The following is a 21,895-nucleotide window of genomic DNA, read 5'->3' on the forward strand; positions in this document are numbered from 1 at the left end:
CAATTTTAAAACCTCCATTTATTATGTAGGCTTGTAAGCAAACTGAATTCAATGTGAATGAATCACATAGTTTTCAAAATTTTTAGACATAATAGTTTTCAAAGTTTTCTTAAAAATTTAAAAGCTGACAAAAACAGTTGAGACCAACATTCGTATTTGAATAGGAGCCATTTGAAATGCAACTTAAAACATTTGCAGGATTTTGGATGCAAGCTGTAGTGGATCCAGATTATTGACGTTAAATATTGCTTTTATTATTGCTGTACTGGATATCCATGTCCTGTAGTATACTGTGTCTGCTTCATGGTATTTCAAGTTGGCATTTGTGAATCTGTTGGCTGCTGATAAACCTTCAAAACTGCCCTCAGATCAGTTTAATGCCACCAGCCTACAGTGGTTTCATAAGACTGACAGAAGAAAACACACAAACAATCCAACTTACAGTCTGGTTTTATTTTTCTAGTGGATCTCTGAGGGAGAATTGTGTTTAAAAAAGCACACACATTATACAGAGTGAACAAGTGTTTAATTTGGCAAAACAAAAAAAACAAAATGATTTTAGTTCAGGTGAGCATATCTGCTTTAACCAGGGCGGCATACTCATACTATGTTTTTACACTTTGATCTGCCTTACATTTAGGTCTAAAAAAATTAATTAAAAAAACTAACAAAATTTGAATTGAAATAATTAATCTTTTTTTTTCTCTGACTTGTACTATGGAGGAATCTAAAGATCAGGGTGATGCAAAGAGGCTTTCCAACCTTAAGGACTTGCAGCTAACCGTCAAAGCTGAATAAACTAAATATCTCTAAAAATAGAAAACGGTGTAAATAAATTTCAACACGCCGTTTGCTAACAAACTGTGCAGTACAATATATATTTGAATATTTTACTAAGATTTAGATTGTTTTATTGTTTTTGGAGAGATATCTCTCATTTTCCTTTAGAAACAAACTTCTTGGATAAATCAAAATACTTTTAAATCGAAATCTGCCAGTGGTATAAATAATTGTAGCCATAAATAATTCTAGCTGCTGCTGCTGCTGCTCTTCTATAAAGGCAACTTATTAATTTTAAGAAAAACTGAATTTAGTTTTTTTTTTTGGTATGGGTTTGTTATTTGTCGTTTATTCCATTAGGGGTAGTATTTTATTTTGAAAAGAGACTTTCTCCAGAAAACTGGAGTCTTTTATTTTTTGACAGCATTTCCAGAGTGTTTCACGGAAAGCTATATATGTAGCGACTACAGCAGACTCAACACTTTAAAATCCTGGACACTCTAGAACCTAAAGATCCATGTAGAGCTCCTTCTGCAGCCTGCATGTTTGAAACTCTTATTTTTACAATGTGTTTCCAGTATGTGAACAGCTCTGTTATGTCTTAGCTTTAACTAGCTTTCCTGTGTTTCAGGGAAAGCCGTATGTATTCGACAGAGTCTTTCCTCCGAGCACTGAACAGATTCAGGTGTATGACACCTGTGCCAAACAGATCGTCAAAGGTGAGGCTGATCTTAATCCTAATGATATTAAGATAATAATAAAATCAGATGAAATCAGAATTAGGAAAGCTTCAGATTGCCTTTATGCATTTTTGTATTATCTTCTATTAGTTTGTGTTTTATTCTGGATGTTTCAGACGTGTTGGGAGGATACAATGGAACCATCTTTGCTTACGGTCAGACATCATCAGGAAAGACTCACACCATGGAGGTAGGTGTGTTGGTGTTTAAGTGATAGATCATGGTTGTTTGTCTTTTCAAACATATTGTGTTTTTCAGGGGAACCTGCATGACCCCCATATGATGGGGATCATCCCACGCATCTCCAGAGACATATTTGACCATATCTACTCCATGGATGAGAACCTAGAGTTCCACATCAAGGTGATTATACCATCAATAACACCAGAGATGCCATTAGCTTCCAGCTGTGAAAACAGCATTGAATACTTTTAATTTCCTTAGTATAACTTTGTTGTTAGCTTTTCAGTATTATTTTCTCATGGGATCCTCTCTGTTTGCAGGTCTCCTATTTTGAAATCTACTTGGATAAAATCAGAGACTTGTTGGATGGTGAGATATTTGAGATTTTTTTTTTCTGTTATTAAGATCTAAGAGTTGGTTGCCATTAATAACCATTGTTTTATATTTCAGTGTCAAAGACCAACCTGGCTGTTCATGAGGATAAAAACAGGGTCCCCTATGTGAAGGTACCATAGTGACAGAACATTGTATTCAATTAGTATTAGTGTGATATTTATCAAGTGTCATTTATCAGGACAAGTTTGACACAGCTTTCATATAACTGTGCCATTTTAATATTAGAATATTATTATTACTACAGCTTGTTTGCATGAGAAAAAAAACAGGTTAATTTTCTACCAGTGATATTGAAGTGATGGAAAAGGTGAAAAACATGATCCCAAAGGTTGTATTATCAGCATTAAGAAACAATAAACCTTGGTAAGCAAGTTCAAAAACAGGCCGAAGCTCCATCCTTCCATCCCTGTGTTTGCAAGGATATGTTGTGCTTGGTTTTCTCCAAATCCAATGCTACAAAAGGAATTGATTTCAAACATTTTTACTTTCTAAAGCTATAACAGTACAGTAGACTTTATATTTTACTAACACACAGCTGTATAGCGGTCACCAGTAAACCGCTAAAACTCCTGATTCTAAAAATATGGTCATATTATGATGGTGCATTCGACAAATGCACCTGCCTACTATGATTACTAATGGAGCAGCAAGATTTAAACTAGTAGTAGAAACTGTCTTTGTCTAATTAATTTGTATTTTTGCACATTTCCAAAGGGATATTAAAGCAGCATGTGTTTCATGTTTACTATATGTGTTGTCAGGGTTGCACTGAGCGTTTTGTTTCCAGTCCTGAGGAGGTGATGGATGTCATCGATGAAGGGAAAGCAAACAGACATGTCGCTGTTACCAGTAAGTGTTCTGGGGAATCTGCTATTACTAAAGTGATATTAACACTGTTCCTCAGAGTTAGAACAAAATAGCTTTTGGTGTTTCTGTCCAGTTTCCTTCAACAGTAGTTCTATAGATCAAATATAGAGAAAATGGCAACCATCTCCTTAAGAAATAAGCTTGCACCAGTGTTTTGAAAAAAACAAAAGAACAGAACAGATTCATCAGCTGGTGTATTTCCAGCTGATGTACCTGCTCCTCATCTGTCTTCCTCTGTCTTCCTCCTGCAGACATGAACGAACACAGTTCTCGCAGTCACAGTATTTTCCAGATCAACATCAAGCAGGAAAACGTGGAGACAGAGATGAAACTGTCTGGAAAACTTTATCTGGTCGACCTGGCGGGGAGTGAGAAGGTGTAACCCATTTTTTTTAATCATCTGTGTTTTTCCAACAAATTTTTTTTTTCTGTTCCACTACCTTTTGTTAGAATAGGTTAACAAAGTATAAATCCCATAAAATCTGTCGATCCCACTATCCATGAGGGCATCCAACATTCCTAATTTCTCATCTCTTTTCTTTCATATATCTCTTCTGACCATTTGCTGCTGTTGATCAGGTCAGTAAAACTGGAGCTGAAGGATCTGTGTTGGATGAGGCGAAGAACATCAACAAGTCTCTTTCTGCTCTTGGAAACGTCATTGCTGCTCTGAGTGAAGGAACAGTAAGTAATCATCAGATGGCGAAGAGCTGAAAAGTAGTTTTATTTGTTAAAGGAAAGACCTGGAGCCTATGGGGGAACTTTAGGTTAAGTTCACTATTTTGTCTAATATCATCAAGATGGATTTCAGATTAAGATCTACACCATGTAAACACACCTCTCTACCAAACAACAGCATGAGAAAACAATAAAACAGAAAGGGCCCGAATGAAACAAAATGTCACATACCATACTCTAAAAACAAGTCTGTTTATATTTGTCCATATTTACATATTTGAACAAGCTAACAACTTAAATTGGTTTTCGATACCATTACGGAGCTTAAATCACAGAAAACCTCATACAATACGTTCATCACTGAAGCAAATGGTTCCCATATTTACCCCCTACGATCAAATGATGTATGTAAAATGATAACAATAAAACAACAAGCCGGTCCCATCTAGGCGTAATCGGAGAAAATGACAGACGAAGTGCTGCTCCGTATTTGTTTTGGTCGCTTTAACCGCAGAACATCCCGCCTCACAAAGATAGGATGTTATAGATAGGATGAGTCTTGAACTGAATTAAACTGTGTCAAAGGCACAGATGCACCGACTGATGTAATTGGGAGAGAATACCGCAATTTTTTATATTTTTCAAAATAAAACATTACTCAGACTCTGATCGTCGATCATATATATATATATACTTTTTTCTGTGCGGCCTGGTACCAAATGACCCACGGACCAGTGGTTGGGGACCGCTGCAATAGAGGACACTCTCGGTTTTTAATATGGTAACATTTGTAATAAAAAATAAGATAATCTATAATGTCTGTAATTTATGCATGCACAAAATCTGTTATATACAAAGAGATGCAAATTTGAACTTTTTTTTTTTTTTTACCCCTTGCTTTGGCATCCACTGAAACAGTAGCACCTCTTTGCACCCTATACATCGTATAGGCAAACCCCCTTTATGCTCCACAGATTTGATTTTACAATAATACATAAAATTTGCAGAAGACTGCTAATATGCAAAGACCAAAAAAAAGGAGACTTAACAGCTGCCATTGTAAATCCTGGGTTGATTCACTCATTTAGTAACCACCTATGTTTAACTACCAAGCATTACTTACAATGGCAATGTTATTTAAGGGAGATCTTTAAAATAAATTTGCTCAAATCTGTTTCATATCATTACAGACTCTAAAACAGATTTATGGTGAAAACCAGTTTACCCCTTGACCCAACTCGTTAACCTTTTGGATATTTTCTAACAACATAGACATAATGTTTGTAAATTGGGTAACTCAACAAAACTACACTTTTACTTTTGCTCCCAATTTTCATAAAATGAACTCAAAGAGCTAAATCTTTTTCCACATACACAGTATCACCATTTCCCCCAAATATTGTTCACAAACCAGTCTAAATCTGTAAAAGTAAGCACTTCTCCTTTGCTAAGATAATCCATCCCACCTCACAGGTTGGCTGTATCAAGATGCAGATAAGACACCATGATTAGGCACAGGTGTGCCTTAGACTGCCCACAATAAAAGGACTCTCTGAAAGGTGGAGTTTTATCACAGTACAAAGCCACAGATGTCGCAATATTTGAGGAAGCGTGCAGTTGGCATATTGACAGCAGGAATGTCAACCAGAGCTGTTGTTCTTTTATTGAATGTTAATTTCTCTACCATAAGCCATCTCCAAAGGCATTTCAGAGAATTTGGCAGTACATTCAACAAGCCTCAGAACCATAGACCACATGTAAGCCAAGGACCTCCACATCCAGCATGTTCACCTCCAAGTTCGACTGAGACCAGCCACTCAGACAGCTGCTGAAACAATCGGTTTACATAACCAAATAATTTCTGCACACAATATCAGAAACCATCTCAAGGAAGCTCAACTCCATGCTCGTCACCCTCATTGGGGTCTCCACTTGACTCCAGTTCGTCATCGTAACCGACTTAAGTGGGCATATGCTCATATTAGCTGGCATCTGGCACTTTGGAGAGGTGTTCTCTTCACTGATGAATTCCGGTTTACACTGTTCCAGGCGGATGGCAGTCAGCGTGTGTGGCATCGTGTGGTTGAGCGGTTTTCTGATGTCAATGTTGTGGATAGAGTGGGTAACGGTGGCGTTGGAGTTGGAGTTAAGGACGAAGAAGACAGGTGCATTTTATTGATGGAATTTTGAATGCACAGAGATACTGTGACAAGATCCTGAGGTCTATTATTCTGCCATACAACCAAGGGCATCACCTCATGTTGCAGCAGGATAATGCACTACCCCATATTGCAAGGATCTGTACACAAATCTTGAAATCTGAAAACATCCCAGTTATTGCATGGCTGGAATGGTCAACAGAGATATCCCTCATTGAGCATGTTTAGGATGCTCTGGATTGGTGTATACAACAGCGTGTACCAGTTCCTTCCAATATCCCACAACTTTGCACAACGATTGAAGAGGAGCGAACCAGCATTCCACAGACCACCTGATGAACTCAGGTGGTGAAATGGTGGTCACACTTGATACTGACTGGTTTTCTGAGCTTTGCTTTATCTGTTCTGAGGAGTTGGAAATTAGATAGTTTTAGCAGATTTAGCATTTTTTGTTTTGTTACTTGCTTTTTTAATCACAAATGAGGAAAAAAACACTTTAAAACCATATTTAGCCAAAACAGTACAGCCAGCAGCGGGAAATTCATGACAGCCTGGTCGGTTTAAGAGTGCTTTTACTTGGGAGTTCCAGCACTGTGTACCCCGATGGTATGCAGAGCTTTCTGCCGCTCAAACAACTAGAATATTTAAGTATGATCGTAATCATGATTAATTAAATGCACAGATGATGTTTTAAGGTGCACATAAAAACGAAACATTTTCTTCCAAACTCATAAAAACAAATAAAGCCAAGCTGCTCACTATTTTACAATAGGACAGGGCAGCTCGACATCCAGTGTTGAAGCCTCAAAGCTTCTTGTCCGACATTTGACCCAGTTTTGTTGTTAAAGTGTTTTGGATGCCCAAAAAGCATTTGGTCTGAACCCACTTTAGGTTTTTTTATTAACAAGAAATCAGAGTGGCGTTCTTCATTTAAGCAGCATTTAATAATCATTGCAGTCTAGTGCCAATGGTCTGTCTGTTCTGGTCACAGAGGATTTCTCTAAATACTTAAGAACCTCAGGAAGGGATTCTCACAAGTAGACACCTTTCAACTAACAGGATTGTTGAAATAACCTTGAGAAACACTGAAAAAACCGGCTTCTGAGGCGTCAGTAAGATAAGACTCCCATCTAGTCTTGTCTAGCATTTGTTCTGCTTGAGCGAAAACTTTTGTGCAGTGAAGAAAACAAAACAAGATAACAACAGTGTAAGATAATTTCTCATCACATTGAGCACAAACTTTCCCCATTACATCCTACGTACCATAGAGTGATCCAACAACATTCCTAGGCATTCTAGATGTAACCTTCTTCTTGCATTCCTCCATTTAGCAGCACATAACCTAAAAATGATGCCAAAGGCCACTGCAAGAGAGTTCACCACAGCTACAGATGGCATGATTTCTCTAGATTTCTGCAAAAACCTTGTTCTGTCTGCCTACTTAAAAGCCAGCTGTGACTACTGATGACGTATGCAGTTGTTGAAGGGGTGTCCGAATTTTGAAGTGCAAGGGCAAGGGGTACGGGTCAAGAGGTGAAATGGAGTTTACTATTAGTGAGACAATACCTTCGAGTACCTACAAGTTTGGGCGGAGACCAATAAAGCATCTTAAGAGCTTCAGTGTTGAGCTGAAGTAATGACAAAAAAATGGGTGCTAGATGTTCCTGACATCAGTATGACAGAAAGGGTAAGATTACACCTTATATAATGGATCTGTGTTCTTACAGTATATCACTATATGTGTTCTATTGTAGAAAACCCATGTGCCGTACAGAGACAGCAAGATGACCAGGATTCTGCAGGACTCTCTAGGAGGAAACTGTCGAACCACCATCATCATCTGTTGCTCACCCTCTGTTTACAACGAAGCTGAAAGCAAGTCCACCCTCATGTTTGGACAGAGGTAGGGTTTATTTTAATATTTGTGATAAGCATTCAGTTAGAAACAAATGAAGTCTAACTGCTGCATTAACAACCAGAAAGGACTCTAAATACCCCGTATGGTTGTTTAGACTGGATTCCAAACTCAGGAGTTTTTTTACATTTAAATACAGAGGAATTTCAGTGGGGTCGATTTGCCAGCAATTTGCAGCTTAATTCAAAAGTCTGAAATGTGAGATGATCATCTGAAGATCTGAACCATTAGAGATAAAGTGTAAGTTTGTGTTCCTCCCTCTTAAATCTCCTCTGTCTAATTTCATGTTTCAGAGCTAAAACCATAAAGAACACGGTTTCTGTGAACCTTGAGCTGACTGCCGAGGAGTGGAAGAAGAAGTATGAGAAGGAGAAAGAAAAGAACAGAAGTCTGAGCATCATGATCCAGAAACTGGAGAATGAGCTGAAGCGATGGAGAAAAGGTTCGGAAAATTTACAATGGGAGATTCTTTCTTTAAAATCTGAACCAAGGTTCCTGTTCTGATTACTCTTAGTCATTGATTAATCATGATGCTTTGAGTGTATAACACCCTAAATCTATTCCTAAAATCCTTTAATATTCTCTTTACCTCAACACTGATTTTTTAATTGTAGTTAATTGTAAACTCTGAAAAATTCTAATATTCAACTCCAGTGACATGGTTTAAAATTGTGTTTGCTAATAAAATACCGTTACTCATGTTGAATAGTTTAATATTATCAGTGAGTCACAGCTATTACGAAGTTTATAGGTAAAGCAGGCAGAAAACTAGGAACATACAACAAACCAGTAGGAAATACCAGGAACCCACAAAACTCCACTTATTAAATGCATGTCTTATCAAAAATTGACTACATCTCTCAAGAAAAGTTTTCTGTTGTCAATTTTCTATCCTGGTGCTCTTAAATGATGGTCCTGCAGTGGAAAAGGGCTTTTAAATTAATTCCTGCAGTGTTAGGACTCCACCTGCTGGATTTATTTCTTGTCTTCTATATCTTTTTTAATTTCAAAAAATGAGACGGATTACCATCATATCACTCACATGTTTTGAAGGATTAAGATCATGTTTACAACAATAATTCAGTTCAATTCAGTTTATTTATATAGAGCCAATTCACAACACGTCATCTCAAGGCACTTTACAGAGCCAATCCAACCAGATCATACAGTCGGATTGGTTTAAAGTTTTCTATCTAAGGAAAACCAGCTGATTGCATTGACTCAATAACTCAAAGACAATCCCTCAAGCCAAGCATGCCTATAGCGAAAGTGGAGAGCAAAAACTCCTTTTTAACAAGAAGAAACATCCAGCAGAAGCAAGCTCAATGTGAGCGGCCATCTGCCATGGCTGACTGGGGTTCAAGGAGACAGAAGCAGAGATATACAAGGCCACTGTCAACCAGCTCCACAGGCGGCCCCATCAAGGAAACACACAGCCAGGCAGGCGAGCTCCGAGCCAGCTCTCAAGTCAGAAGGTGAAAAGAGCACATACAGGGAGTCAGAGAAACAGGACTACATTGAAAAACAGGCCGAACTCCAACATCTATAAACAAAGGTGTTGATGGTAGAAACACAGCTGATATTCCTCTCCAGGACGGTGTCACAACCAAGCAGGAAAAGACCAGATAAAGCTACTATGAGAAAAACAGAGAAAGCATAGCGTTAGAGATTGAACTATCAAATTCTAAAGAGTGGGAGAATAGAGGTAGGAGGTAGCAGAAGGAGGAAAAGGGGGTCCCTATGTCCTCCAGCAGTCTAAGCCTATAGCAGCATGATTATAGAGATAGCTCTGGATAACCTGAGTCACTATGTCTGTAAACTTTATCAAAAAGGAAGGTTTTAAGCCTACCCTTAAAAGTAGACAGGGTGTCTGCCTCATGGACAAAAATCTGGTAGTTGGTTCCACAGGAGAGGAGCCTGATAACTAAAAGATCTGCCTCCCATTCTACTTTTGGGAATTCTAGGAACCACTAGTAAACCTGCAGATTGAGAACGAAGTAATCTGTTAGGAACATCAGGAACAATCATATCTCTGATGTAAGATGGAGCATGTCCATTTAAGGCTTTATATGTGAGAAGGAGGATTTTAAATTATATTCTGGATTTAACAGGAAGCCAATGAAAAGAAGCTAGGATAGGAGCGATATGATCTCTCTTTTCATTTTCATCAGAACTCTGCCTTCACCATTTAGGATCAGATACTGTAGTCCAACTTTGAAATTAAGAACATTTTAATTTCAAAAATTGTTCAGTGATGATTTAATTTATTTATAAAATCTTTACAGAGATTAAAACTGGAGTTACCTATATTTACCTTTTAAAATATTTACTGGTCCTAATGTTTGAAGGTTTACACTTGGTTAAAAATTAAAACCTTCAGTGTTTTTTGCAAGAAAAGACGATATTTGGTGCCTTGATCCCTGCCCCAAATAGTGGAAACATGTTTTTTGTTTTTATCACTTTAAACCTGTCCAGGTGAGTCTGTCCCTGTGGAGGAACAAATGAGTAACAGAAACAAGAAGAGCAGCACTGAAACGCCAGCAGTGATTGAAAGTTTGGCTCCGCCCACTGTGCCTCTGTGTGAGGAGGAGAAGGTGCAGTATGAGACACTCATTACCAACCTTTACCAACAACTGGATGACAAGGTGAGCTTCAGCTGTACTTGCAGCAGATTGAAACTGAGAGATTTAAAATTAAAACCTTAAAACTGACGACGTGTTTTCAGGACGATGAGATCAACCTCCACAGTCAGACATCTGAGAAGCTCAAACAGCAGCTGATAGAACAGGATGAGGTCAGTTTCACACCTGATGCCCCCGCTGCAGCTTCACAGCTCACCTGTCCTTCTAACTCCTGTGATGTTTTGCACTCATAGCTGCTGGTGTCCAGCCGTCAAGATTATGAGCGTCTGCAGGAGGAGCTAAACCGGCTTCAGAGGGACAGTGATTCAGCCAAAGAGGAGGTGAAGGAGGTGCTGCAGGCTCTGGAGGAGCTCGCAGTCAACTATGACCACAAGAGCCAGGAGGTGGAGAGCAAGACCCGCTGCAATGAGCAGCTGAACGAGGAGCTGGCACACAAAACTGTGAGTCCTTGAACTCTAAGGATTTTACACCACTGTCAAAAATAAAAATCTAAGAGGTCATATTGTTGTAGATTGAAACTTAGTTATATATCAATTATAAAATATCTTACATTATTACAGTGACTTTTATTGGACACATGATTGTTTGGATAGTAAAAAATAAAACCAAACCACTGGAATGAGGGGAAGAATGATAAATGTTGATATTGAAATATATTTTTTCATGTAGGTTTCTTTCTTCAGAGTTCTGTATAGAATCAAAATTTATTTAAACTGACAATTTGTATGTTTGAAAACAAAGAATAATAATATTTAAACAGTGTAATTTTGTATTAATACTAACAAAGTTTTTATTTACACATAAACTTTGTTTTAAGATAATGGAGGCTTATGCAATATAAAAATTGGAATTTCTACATATAGTAAAACATGAACGATCACATTGCAAGTTCCAAAAGTTTTGCAGATGTTTGCCCCGCCTTAAAGAGAAGTTCAAATGACACCCTTGCTGTGCAGACAGATGATAGAAGAAGAAAAAACACTGGAGTCTGTCACTGCAACTGTCCAGGTCTTTAGTTTAGAGGCATGATGTAATTTGATGTCAATAAGGCTATAAATAGGGGTGTCCCAAATACAATTTTAAACTTCCGATACTATACCATTATTGCAGCTTTGAGAAGTGACCAATGGTGATATTGAACCGATACGATATTAGCACAAATCATACATGCTTTTATTACTTACTGTATTTTGTCCTGTAGTATGTTGGAAAAGCCTTGATCAAGTGATATTACCAAAACAGGGAAAAATAAACAGCTATAGTTATGAGAACAACTGTATCAGGTAATATTAATCAATAGGTTACAAAAACTTTAAACAAAAGCAGAGAGTTTCTATCAGCAGCCAATCTCAGAGATTTTAAATGCCGGCCAATATAATCCGATATTAGTTTTTTGGCTTATCTCACACCAATATCCCATGTTAATATTAGATTGGGACACCCCTAGTTATAAATGTTGAAGTTATTTTAAATGTAGCTCGGACACCGCATCCCCCCATGTTTGGACATAATACACCTGTTACTAAATTGGACCAATGTTAAAATAGATGTATATATTATTTCAGTTTATTGGTGGAAATGGTTGATGTAGAACATTTATAATTATGGGTAAAACAGCATTAACATTCCTAAAAAACAAATCTCCTGACTGTTTTATTTGTTTTTTTTTGCATGCTTGGAGATGTTTGGTCAGTGATCCAGATTATTTTATGTTTCCAGGCCGGTCTGGAGGCAGCTCAGAGGGAGCTGTCCACCCTGCAGGAGCTCAGCTGTCACCATAAGAAGAGATCTGCAGAGATCCTCAATCTGCTGATCAGAGACCTCAGTGAGATCGGCAGTGTCCTCGGGACCACAGACCTCAAAGCTGTAAGACTCTTCTTCTGCTGTTCACATTTTGCTGTATAGACCCCCTTCCTCAAAAATCAGGTTCATAATGAACTACTTTTTGTGTAAAACACTTAAGAACTGTAAAATCCCGAATGTATCAGCGGATGTTTTGCAGTCTGACCGACATATTTCCTGCATGTTTCCATTGATGCTCAGATGGCCGAGGTGAGCGGCGTGATGGAGGAAGAGTTCACCACGGCTCGTCTCTACATCAGCAAGATGAAGTCTGAGGTCAAATCTCTGGTGAACCGCAGCAAACAGCTGGAGGTCAGCCTGACAGAGAACACATGCAAGATGGAGGCCAACGAGAAAGAGCTGAGCACCTGCCAGCTCCTCGTCTCTCAGGTAAAAAACCTGACTAATGAAAGCTTGAGAATTCTTGTCACACCATCATGAATCTGCATTTATTTCTAATAACATGTTTCTCTAAAGCTACAATAATATTTAAAGTCCTCTTAAAGGAACAGAGTTTCAACGTTTTGTTCCAGCCCTCCCACCATTTTTTGTTAATGCTGATTTTGTAAATTGTGTAAATTCAGATTAGAGGGTAACATAAGATCTCATGTGAGGGACACAGTCGCCTATGGAAATTAGATTATTAACAAACTGTATAAAACAGCAGCTTTCTTAGTAGAGTGGTGAATTTCCTCTCCTTATATTATAAGGATTAGGTTTTGTTAAATTATATATTACAACTGATGTTCACAGAAAGGAAAGGAAATTGAATTTATTAAATTACACACCTGTTTTGTGTTATTCCCTTGTCAAAAACTCCAAAGATTTGTAAAACAAAAATATGACAAAATGGAAAGTGTCAGATGAAGCAATCATTCAGGTATGTGAGTATAGAAATGTGCATTTTGAGGCTTCGTATTTCCTCCACTTGATCGATCATGATGAGGGCTTCTTATTACACTCATACCCTGAATTCTGAGTTGATTTAACTTAGAGTTGAATTTCCTCATTGATTTATTCTGTTCTAAAGCCAAAGAACCAGAATACCACAAGGGGAAGAAGCTGACTCAGCATACCTGCTCTCTACTCTGAGATACTAAACCAAGCCTCTGAAACCAGGCCAAGAACTTTCACTGTCTGTATCATTAATGTGCCTTTTAAGGTCATTGGAAAGAGCAAGGACACCTGATTCTAGCTGCCGACAATAACACTGGTTTATTTTACTGATTTCATGTTAAACCACCCTCTTTGCGTTTGCGGTTGACCAGGTTGTTGTTAATGCTGATGTTTGTGCAGCTTAAGGCCAAGCTGGAATCCCTGACTGCCGACCTGCAAAGGATGGAGCAGAAGAAGAGGCAGCTGGAGGAGAGCCAGGATGCTCTGATGGAGGAGATTGCTAAACTTCATGCTCAGGGTCAGATGCATGAGCTGACGGTGATGGACAAAGAGAAAGAACATATGAGCAGACTGAAGGATGCAGTGGAGATGAAGGTAAAGCCTTAGACGCTTTCTTTGGGGTTCTTTAGGATCTACAGGGTAACATTGATCAGAGGTCTTCAGCCCTGAAGTATCATCAGTTCCAAAGGAAATAATCTCTGTTTGATCTCAGTTATGTATTTACTTTAATAAATCAGAAGCAAAGCCAGTTTACCCCTGAGTAAATTGAACTGCACCTAATAATCTAGTTGTAGTAGAGCGCCACCCACTGTCCTTTGCAGGTAAAAGCATCAGCAGGGTCTCCTGTACCAGCTGTATGAAAGAACTTCCGTCTCATCACATTAACCAAAACGAAAATCTTAGTTCTTGTTCTGTGTAAATTTCCTATTCCTATAGATAATAAAGTGCTGCTGTTTTCTGTTCAACAGAGGACGTTAGAGGAACAGATGGAGAACCACAGGGAGGTTCATCAGAAACAGCTAAGTCGACTCCGTGATGAGATTGAGCAAAAGCAGAGAGACAACGATCAGCTCAAAGAGTACATTTGATTTTTACAATTAATAGTGATGACTGTCACCTGGTTATATCTTGTCTGTCATAAAGTCTTTTCTAACAAAGGTTTGGTGTTTATCTCTCAGTGTGAATCAGGCTCTTCAGCTGGAGAATAGGAAACTTCTGTCAGACTTTGAAAAACTCAGAGCTGAGGACCAAATCAAAGAGCAAAGACTCCAGAAACTACAGTAAGTTTGTCCCTCTTTGCTTCCTATAGAACCTACAGGAGTCCTTTGGTATATGTTCTGAGTTAATGGTTCAACTTGATTCCACCCACTTTGTGCACGATAAGGGACCTAAATGTCAGACTTAAATCTGACATTTAAGTATCAGACTTTTATTATTTAATAATTTTCTTTTGTCTGGAAGCTCACATGCAAGGTGTTTTTTTTTTTCTGTTTTTTTTTGTATATTTTCTTTTGCAGTGTCTTGTCGTCTCAATTCTGTGCTATATTTGTTGTGTGAACCTTTTTCTGGCTAAACCTTTAACTCTGCCCAGTGTGACCTATCAAACATGGATTAAAAAACAGCAGATATGACTTATCTTTTCTCCAGTCAGTGTTGTTTTTGCTCTGTTGAGTGCTATCCTACAGTGCTAATTCTGCAGTCCTCTGATTTAAGATTCCTAAATGAGAAGAGGGAACAAGCCAAGGAGGACTTGAAGGGTTTGGAGGAAACTGTGGTATGTTTCTTATTGGTTAATCTCCATTCATCTACATTTTTCACCTGAATCTCAGATAATTTGGAAATTATTATTTTCTTTTTATTTCACAGACCAAAGAGCTGCAGACCCTTACTAACCTTCGGATCCAATTCATACAAGACATCACTTCTCGAGTCAAGAACGTAAGAACAAACAAAGCGTAGTCGTCAGCTTCTAACAGAAAGTGGAACTATCTGATAGAATAACAGTACTAAGTAATAACCTGCCACCAAAAGATTGGTCAATGGTTTCTGCCCATACTGATTGCCTATTTAAAGGCACACCATGTAACTTTTGGCTACTAGGGGCGATAGACCTGTTATTACGTCTAGGGCCCTTAGTAGCCACAAGTGCTACAGAACTGTCGCTAAAGTCATCAGCCGGCCAGTCTCCCGTGTCTTTTGATTGGGGACGGCGCTAGGCGTCTAAGTTCTGCTCGGAGGGCTTGAGAAACGCTTCTGATCTCTGAGAGCACCCCCAGGGCGGGCCAGACTGCACGGCACGGAGGACCATTGGTGGAGGTCCAGTGAAGAGCCACTGGGTGGGACGCGTTGTCTTGGTTAGCTTTAATGTGTCGGCTGCTAGCTTTTGCAGACATTTTGCCTCTAGTAAACATAAAAAATAATGAAAATAAATATCTGACAGTATACTAGGAGCAAAGTGTTAACTTGCAAGTTTAATAATAAAGTTGAGAAAACAGAATTGGTTTTACACCCGGCTTGTTCTTTCAGCCTGCGCCAACAAACAAACTCCTTTCCAAAACCGACTCTTGTTTTTTCTTGCGTAAGATCTCTTCCCCGTTTTCTTTTTTTAGCCTCCTCAGAAGGTTTATACTTTTTCCTTGTCTCAGCCCTCACCAGCCAGTAGAAAAATATTAGAGCAAAAGACTTAGCTACCTTACAATATAAGAGCCTTTTTACGCAAAGCAATAGGTTTTCCCAGGTCACATGATCTGGCCAATGACGGTGCGTCTTCTCCCAAATTACATAGATGGTATTTCAAAAGGGGCTCCCTGTTAATAGCATTGATGGTATCAAGTGCTGTATATTGGCCTGAGGAATCATTTTAAATAACTCAAATGAATCAACTAATAGGTCACAACATCTGCAGTGTGCATTTAAGATGTAAAACTGAGGCAACATGAGTTTTTCTATTTTAAACATTGATCAAACCTGCAGATGACATAATCTTCTGAGATACTTCTGGGATAACTCATATCTAACAGCAACAGATATTGTTTCAGGATAATTTAGGAAGATTCACTTATTTTACATTCTGCTCCAGTAACAACCGGATGCTACGCTGAGTATTAGTATTGAAAGGATTTGTATTTAACAAACAGCACATTGCCTTTTTTTCCTTCTTTCTTTGTTTTTTTTTTGAAGGGTAGGAAAATTTATGTTTTGTTGTTTCTTGAACAGAGCTCAGAGAACGACAGTGATGAAGCTGGTGGCAGTTTGGCTCAGAGACAGAGGATCATCTTCTTAGAAAATAACCTGGAGCAGCTCAGCAGAGTCCACAAGCAGGTGGGATATAACATGAGTGGCCTGTACTGCAAAGGAGCTTCAGCATAGAGCCCGACCAGAGAATGAAAAACAATCAGCATATTTTTTTTTCTCTATATTAGAGGATTTTAGTAACTATACCTCGGCAGCCTTAAATAAACCAACTTGTCTCAGTGCAACAACAGTTCTTTTATATTTAAATATTTATTTGCTTTGAAAAAAAAGTTACAATTATTTTCAATCAACACATGAAAAAAAATATAGAAACAGCCATATAAATATTCAGAAACACTAAGTAGCAGTTTTGTCATGGTTTTTGTGCTGTTTAAGCTTTCCTTTTGAGTTTTTATTTTTTTTATTTACATTTTGTGTCATTCTAGTTGGTTTTGGTTGTATTCGAGTTCTTATGTATTTCTTGTTTATCCTCCATTACCCCATTGTGCCAGTCTCCTTCCCCTAGCTCCCTTCTAGATGCTTCCATCCACACCTGTTCCTCGTCTGCTGATTAGCCTAGTCTTTGTTCTGTCTCCCATTTATACTCCACCTGTGAAGTTACTGTTTGCTGGTTCCTCATCGTTTCTTTGCTCTTTCTGTGTGTTTCCCTGGCGCCCTCTAGTTTTTGGTTTTCTGTATTATGTTTCTGGACTTGGCTTTTGTTGCCATATGAATCAGCATTAAATCAGAAAAGACTCATCTCTTCACAAAACCTGGCAGTTTAAAGAGTATTGGGAATATTATGAAAAAAATATATTCTAAGGATGAGATTGTAATTTCCTACTTTTCACCTATAGCTAGCAATGGTGAGATGAGGCCTCATGAGGCATTGAACCATTTGGCCAATTTGCTTCATCAATCCCCACAGTTCATGAGGCTCCATGTGAACATGTCACCACCTACTGGTGTAAAGCAGAACTACAGTTAGTAATGAAATCTGTTTTTTTTTTTTCAAATGTTTTTCCCCCCTTTTAAGTTCCTTTGAAATTGTTAATTGTTAGCGTGTATAAGAAAATCTTTTGTAATTTTTTAAGGGTAAAATTTCTTAGAACAATTATTTAAGTTGCACAGATGTTCTGCCACTTTAGTGAAATAAACTCAAGCAGACAGTGAAAGTGTTTGTGCAAATTGGGCAATGATGAGCAAAATGAAAGGTGTTAGTCATTTTTATTCAAACATAATAGTTTTTCCACATTTTTTTTTGGATTTATTCAGTAGGAAGTTGTGTTCAACCAATCTTTTGGCTAAACCGACCTAATTTGGCAGCGTTTTTATCCAATTTCATAATATCTTTAGCCGTAGGCTATGGCTGAAGACATCATAAAATATTTCAATTTGACATTTTGTTTAAAACATATGAAAATATATTATTTACACTTCTCTTTTGTTTTTGTTTTTCTTCCTCTGAATAACTTTTAAATCTTAAAGTCTAAAATCGGATGTCTGGTGTTTTTTATAGAAACATTTTTTATTGCCTTTAGATCTTTATATGTTTGCTGTAACTGATTTATGACATTTTTCTCCTAGTTTTATTCTCTTTACCAACTTTAACTAAGCATCAACTGCCTTTAACATGAATTCCACGTAATGTCTTGGTTCTAAATTCTTTTCATTTACCAAACATAAATTCAGCTTATGAACTATGAACATCCATGTAAAATATTAGATCAGCTTACGTCCTTTCACGAATTTCTGTCTAACGTTTTTTTTTTTTTTTTACATTATTGTGAAAGGAGACGTCCTGTAAAATGATTGATCCAAAATCAACTGGGGAGCAACGTTTTTGTCATTGTTGATTTGAAAAGAATAAACACAGCAACTATCTAACACCTTTTAAGTAAATTATATTTAACATCCACATCAGGTATTGTGCAGACTTATGTTAGCATATTATATGTTTAAGTGATTGTGTTTTTTTTCGGTTTCAGCCTGTAATATTTCACTTCTTGTTTTTACTGTAACTGCATATAAACCACAAACTTAGAGGTAATAACTGCTTTTCAAAATCTACAAACAAGAACTTTGTAAATAGTTTTTAATCCCTCCAAACTTAATATTTGTCATCTTTCACTGCAATTCAAGCTCTTAAATTATGTTTATACCTATTTTTTTTTTTTTTTTTTTTCACTGCAATTCAAGCTCTTAAATTATGTTTATACCTATTTTTTTTTTATTTTTGGGATGTAGAGACAAACTTGTTTTCTTTTTTACTTCCTAGTGATTTTTGGATGAAAATCAGTTTTTATGTCTCTCCACTGATTCTTAAGTGAATTTAGGTCCTGACATTGACTGGGATATTTCAACAGACAAATAATCTTTGCTTTAGCCGAGTCTATCACAGCTCTGGCTAAATGTTTAGAGTTCCTCTCCTCCTAGAATGTAAACTTCTCCCTCATTTTCAGCCTCTACCAGGTTTGTTTTAAGGTTTAACTATGTCCATGTTCCTAAAAACTTGCCAGCCTTCTGAATAAACTAATCCACATGTGCTGCTATCATCACCCAGTTTCATAATATTGCCTCATTTACTGGAATGAATTCATGTTTCTGTGTTTCCAGCTCGTCCGGGATAATGCGGACCTGCGCTGTGAGCTGCCAAAACTGGACCGGCGGCTAAGGGCCACTGCAGAACGAGTGAAAGTTCTGGAAACGGCCCTAAAAAATGCCAAGGAGTCGGCTCTAAGGGACCGCAAACGGTACCAGCAGGAAGTAGACCGGATCAAAGAAGCAGTAAGGTCCAAGAACGTCTCCAGGCGAGGACACTCTGCTCAGATCGGTGAGATTCTTTCTTTAAAGTAAAGTAAACGTCAGTTTGGAACCTGGAGAGTCTGGTATTTATTGAATGAGCCTGTTCTTGTGTTCATGCAGCTAAGCCAATCAGAGCAGGGCACCAGAACTATCATCCGTCCTCTTCCCAATCCATTAAACCAACTATTAGAGGAGGAGGAATGGCCTCCAGTCCTCGCCATCACTCCTCCAGACATCAAGCAGCTCAACAACAACAGCCACAGTATCCACAGGGAAGCCACAAGTAACTCCAGGTCAGTAACAGCAGCAGCTTTACTTCAGTTGGACCCAGTCAGGACTGAGGTCTTGGCCTTTCATCACATGTAATAATATTTTTTTTTTTATTAAGACTAAGATTAATTATATTACCAGAATTTGGTAAACATAATTTCTCCAAACCACAACATTAACTTACAGTAATTTTACTTTAACTTACTACAGGCATTTTATGATTTGAGTTAGACTAGCAGACTGTGGAACAACACAAAATGTCCCAGAGCTTAGCAAAAACACGGACACAGCAGGGCAATAAAGTGTTTAGTTAGACACTGATTTTGAAACTTTGGCAACTTGAATTAACTAACATGAGAGAGGTCTGTAATTTTCATTATAGGTACACAAACTAAGAAAACATATCCAAGAAATCACACTGTAGAATTTTAAAATGGTGTATTTATAGATTATGTTAGAATATAAGTATTTGGTCATTAAAAATTAGTTCTACTCAATAGCAGTATAACATTTGTTGTAAATCGAATCAATCAATCAATTGGTTTTTTTATTGTCAACTACAATTTACATTGTAATCAAGATTTTAGGGGTGGGGTGGGGGGGCTGACAGGGGGATTTTTTGGGGGGGAGCAGTTCTTGGGCCCTTCTGCCATAACATTCAGGGGGAAGTTTGAAAGGGGGGAGGCTGAATCCAAAATAACACTTATTGTTTTGAGAGCAGGCTGCACACGAATTTTCCGTCAGCCTTGAGTCTTTGGTTTCTGGCTCAACATGGCGGATCCAATGTTCCAAATTTCTTGGGCTTCTCTGCCTTGAAGCAAGCATGCACATCCAAGATATTGTCCCATCTTACCTTTGAATTCAACCACCGCAGCCAGCCTGCGATCAATCGCACCCAGCATACGGCTCATCTCACGAACCTGCTCATCCATAGCCTTTTTGGGCGTCTCAACTGCTGCTGAGAGCCTGATCAATGCCCAAAATGCAGCCGACATCCTCTGTAATTGTAGATACATCAGGTATCCTCCAAATCCAAACAGTAGAAATCAGAGTCTTATAAATCTGAAAATCCATACATCTTCGATGTCCTCCACTGACAACATTGTAAAACACATCATCCGCCAAGCCTTCCAGGAATCCATGGTGTATCCCACAATGTATGTCCCGGCAGGACAGGAAGGGTCTACTTTTCCCTGTCTATCAGTTGAGAAAATTTGATCAATTGCATTGAGAGACCAGCTGACCAGATATTGTTTGATGATGTGAGGAGAGGGCTCAGAAAAGACTAGACCCAGCAAAGCAGGGACAGATCAGGGAGTTGCAGAGCAGCAGGAAAATGCATCAGAACAGAGGAGGGAGTCAACCACTCAAATGTTTCTTATCAGTCTTCAACAGTTTTGCTTATAGCTGGTATTTTGGCTCATTCTTTCAAGCAGGTCTCCACAAGAGTAGCGATGTTTGGCTGCTGCTTGGTAACACAAAATTTCAACTTTCCCTACACAAATACTTTATGGGGTTTAAGGAGCCATGCAGAAAAACAGCCATCTTGCAGAAAAACAGCCCAAAAATGTGATGCTTCCACCCCATGCTTCACAACCAGTCTGGTGTTTTTGTGATGCATCTTAACATTCTTCTTTCTCCAAACGTTACAAGTTGAGTTTGTGCCAAAAAGTTATGATTTTTCTGGATCTTTTCTTTTCTCATTGTATCTCTCATAGTTGAAATATACCTTTAAAGACAATTTCAGACTTTTCTTAACTTTCTAAGTAGAAGAACTTGTATAATCAGAGGCTGAATAAATACTCTTTTGTTTCACTGTAACACATGGAAAGAAAGAAATAAGCAAAAGATATTTACTGCAATTACACAAGCAAACTGCAAGAATACCATAAATATTTAATTAATGCCAATATATATTTTATTTCAATTTGTACTGCTCTATTTATTTTTTAGATAGATTACAGCTCTCTGCCTCTGTAAATTTGACTAATTTATACTTACTAAAATCATCTTCAAATTTTATTCTATCATGTATTTATTGATGAAGTTCACTCTATGTTAGGACATATCAACCCAGTATTTATTTAAGTGTGGATAAACTGTAAAGAAAACTGTCAGTTTAATGTCTCATCACTGTGATATGGCAGCTTTGTTTTCTCCCACCTTTGCTGCCTGCACTACCAATGCCGTCTTTGTTTCTTCCAGCAGGCTTTTCAGCCCTTTTTCCCGAAGCTTTCTTGCCTATAGTGGATTTTTTTTGACATTATTGTATTCTGACCCTGCCTCTGCCCAGTGTTTTTGGGTACCTCTGTCATCTTGACTGATGTACTGAACTTTGGACTGTCATTAAATAATAGAATTCTTGGAAACTGAGTTGTCATTATAGTCCTGCCTGCCCAGTTTTCTGTGCAAATCACATGCTGTCTAAAGTATAAGTAAAATAATGAAAATAAATACAACTGGACAATTGAATGTTTCTTTATAGAT

General features: G+C 38.0%; 1 protein-coding gene across 1 annotated transcript in view; it reads left to right on the top strand.

Annotated features, from left to right (window-relative positions):
* LOC107091037 overlaps window positions 1-21,895 on the top strand; it is a 28,977-nt gene that overhangs the window by 5,597 nt on the left and 1,485 nt on the right. Inside the window, exons 2-24 of the mRNA XM_015384746.1 lie at window positions 1,412-1,499; window positions 1,637-1,710; window positions 1,779-1,883; window positions 2,024-2,072; window positions 2,154-2,209; window positions 2,861-2,948; window positions 3,218-3,342; window positions 3,546-3,650; window positions 7,558-7,706; window positions 8,012-8,160; window positions 10,194-10,363; window positions 10,444-10,512; window positions 10,594-10,800; window positions 12,080-12,226; window positions 12,404-12,592; window positions 13,499-13,693; window positions 14,068-14,177; window positions 14,278-14,379; window positions 14,813-14,873; window positions 14,966-15,037; window positions 16,316-16,420; window positions 18,950-19,166; window positions 19,259-19,431. Coding sequence (XP_015240232.1) covers window positions 1,412-1,499; window positions 1,637-1,710; window positions 1,779-1,883; window positions 2,024-2,072; window positions 2,154-2,209; window positions 2,861-2,948; window positions 3,218-3,342; window positions 3,546-3,650; window positions 7,558-7,706; window positions 8,012-8,160; window positions 10,194-10,363; window positions 10,444-10,512; window positions 10,594-10,800; window positions 12,080-12,226; window positions 12,404-12,592; window positions 13,499-13,693; window positions 14,068-14,177; window positions 14,278-14,379; window positions 14,813-14,873; window positions 14,966-15,037; window positions 16,316-16,420; window positions 18,950-19,166; window positions 19,259-19,425 — 2,799 coding nt within the window. The 3' untranslated portion in view covers window positions 19,426-19,431. The remainder of the gene's footprint in view (window positions 1-1,411; window positions 1,500-1,636; window positions 1,711-1,778; window positions 1,884-2,023; window positions 2,073-2,153; window positions 2,210-2,860; window positions 2,949-3,217; window positions 3,343-3,545; window positions 3,651-7,557; window positions 7,707-8,011; window positions 8,161-10,193; window positions 10,364-10,443; window positions 10,513-10,593; window positions 10,801-12,079; window positions 12,227-12,403; window positions 12,593-13,498; window positions 13,694-14,067; window positions 14,178-14,277; window positions 14,380-14,812; window positions 14,874-14,965; window positions 15,038-16,315; window positions 16,421-18,949; window positions 19,167-19,258; window positions 19,432-21,895) is intronic.

Source organism: Cyprinodon variegatus, unplaced genomic scaffold, assembly GCF_000732505.1.
Source record: "Cyprinodon variegatus isolate N-32 unplaced genomic scaffold, C_variegatus-1.0 Scaffold321, whole genome shotgun sequence".
NCBI classification, from domain to species: Eukaryota; Metazoa; Chordata; class Actinopteri; order Cyprinodontiformes; family Cyprinodontidae; genus Cyprinodon; species Cyprinodon variegatus.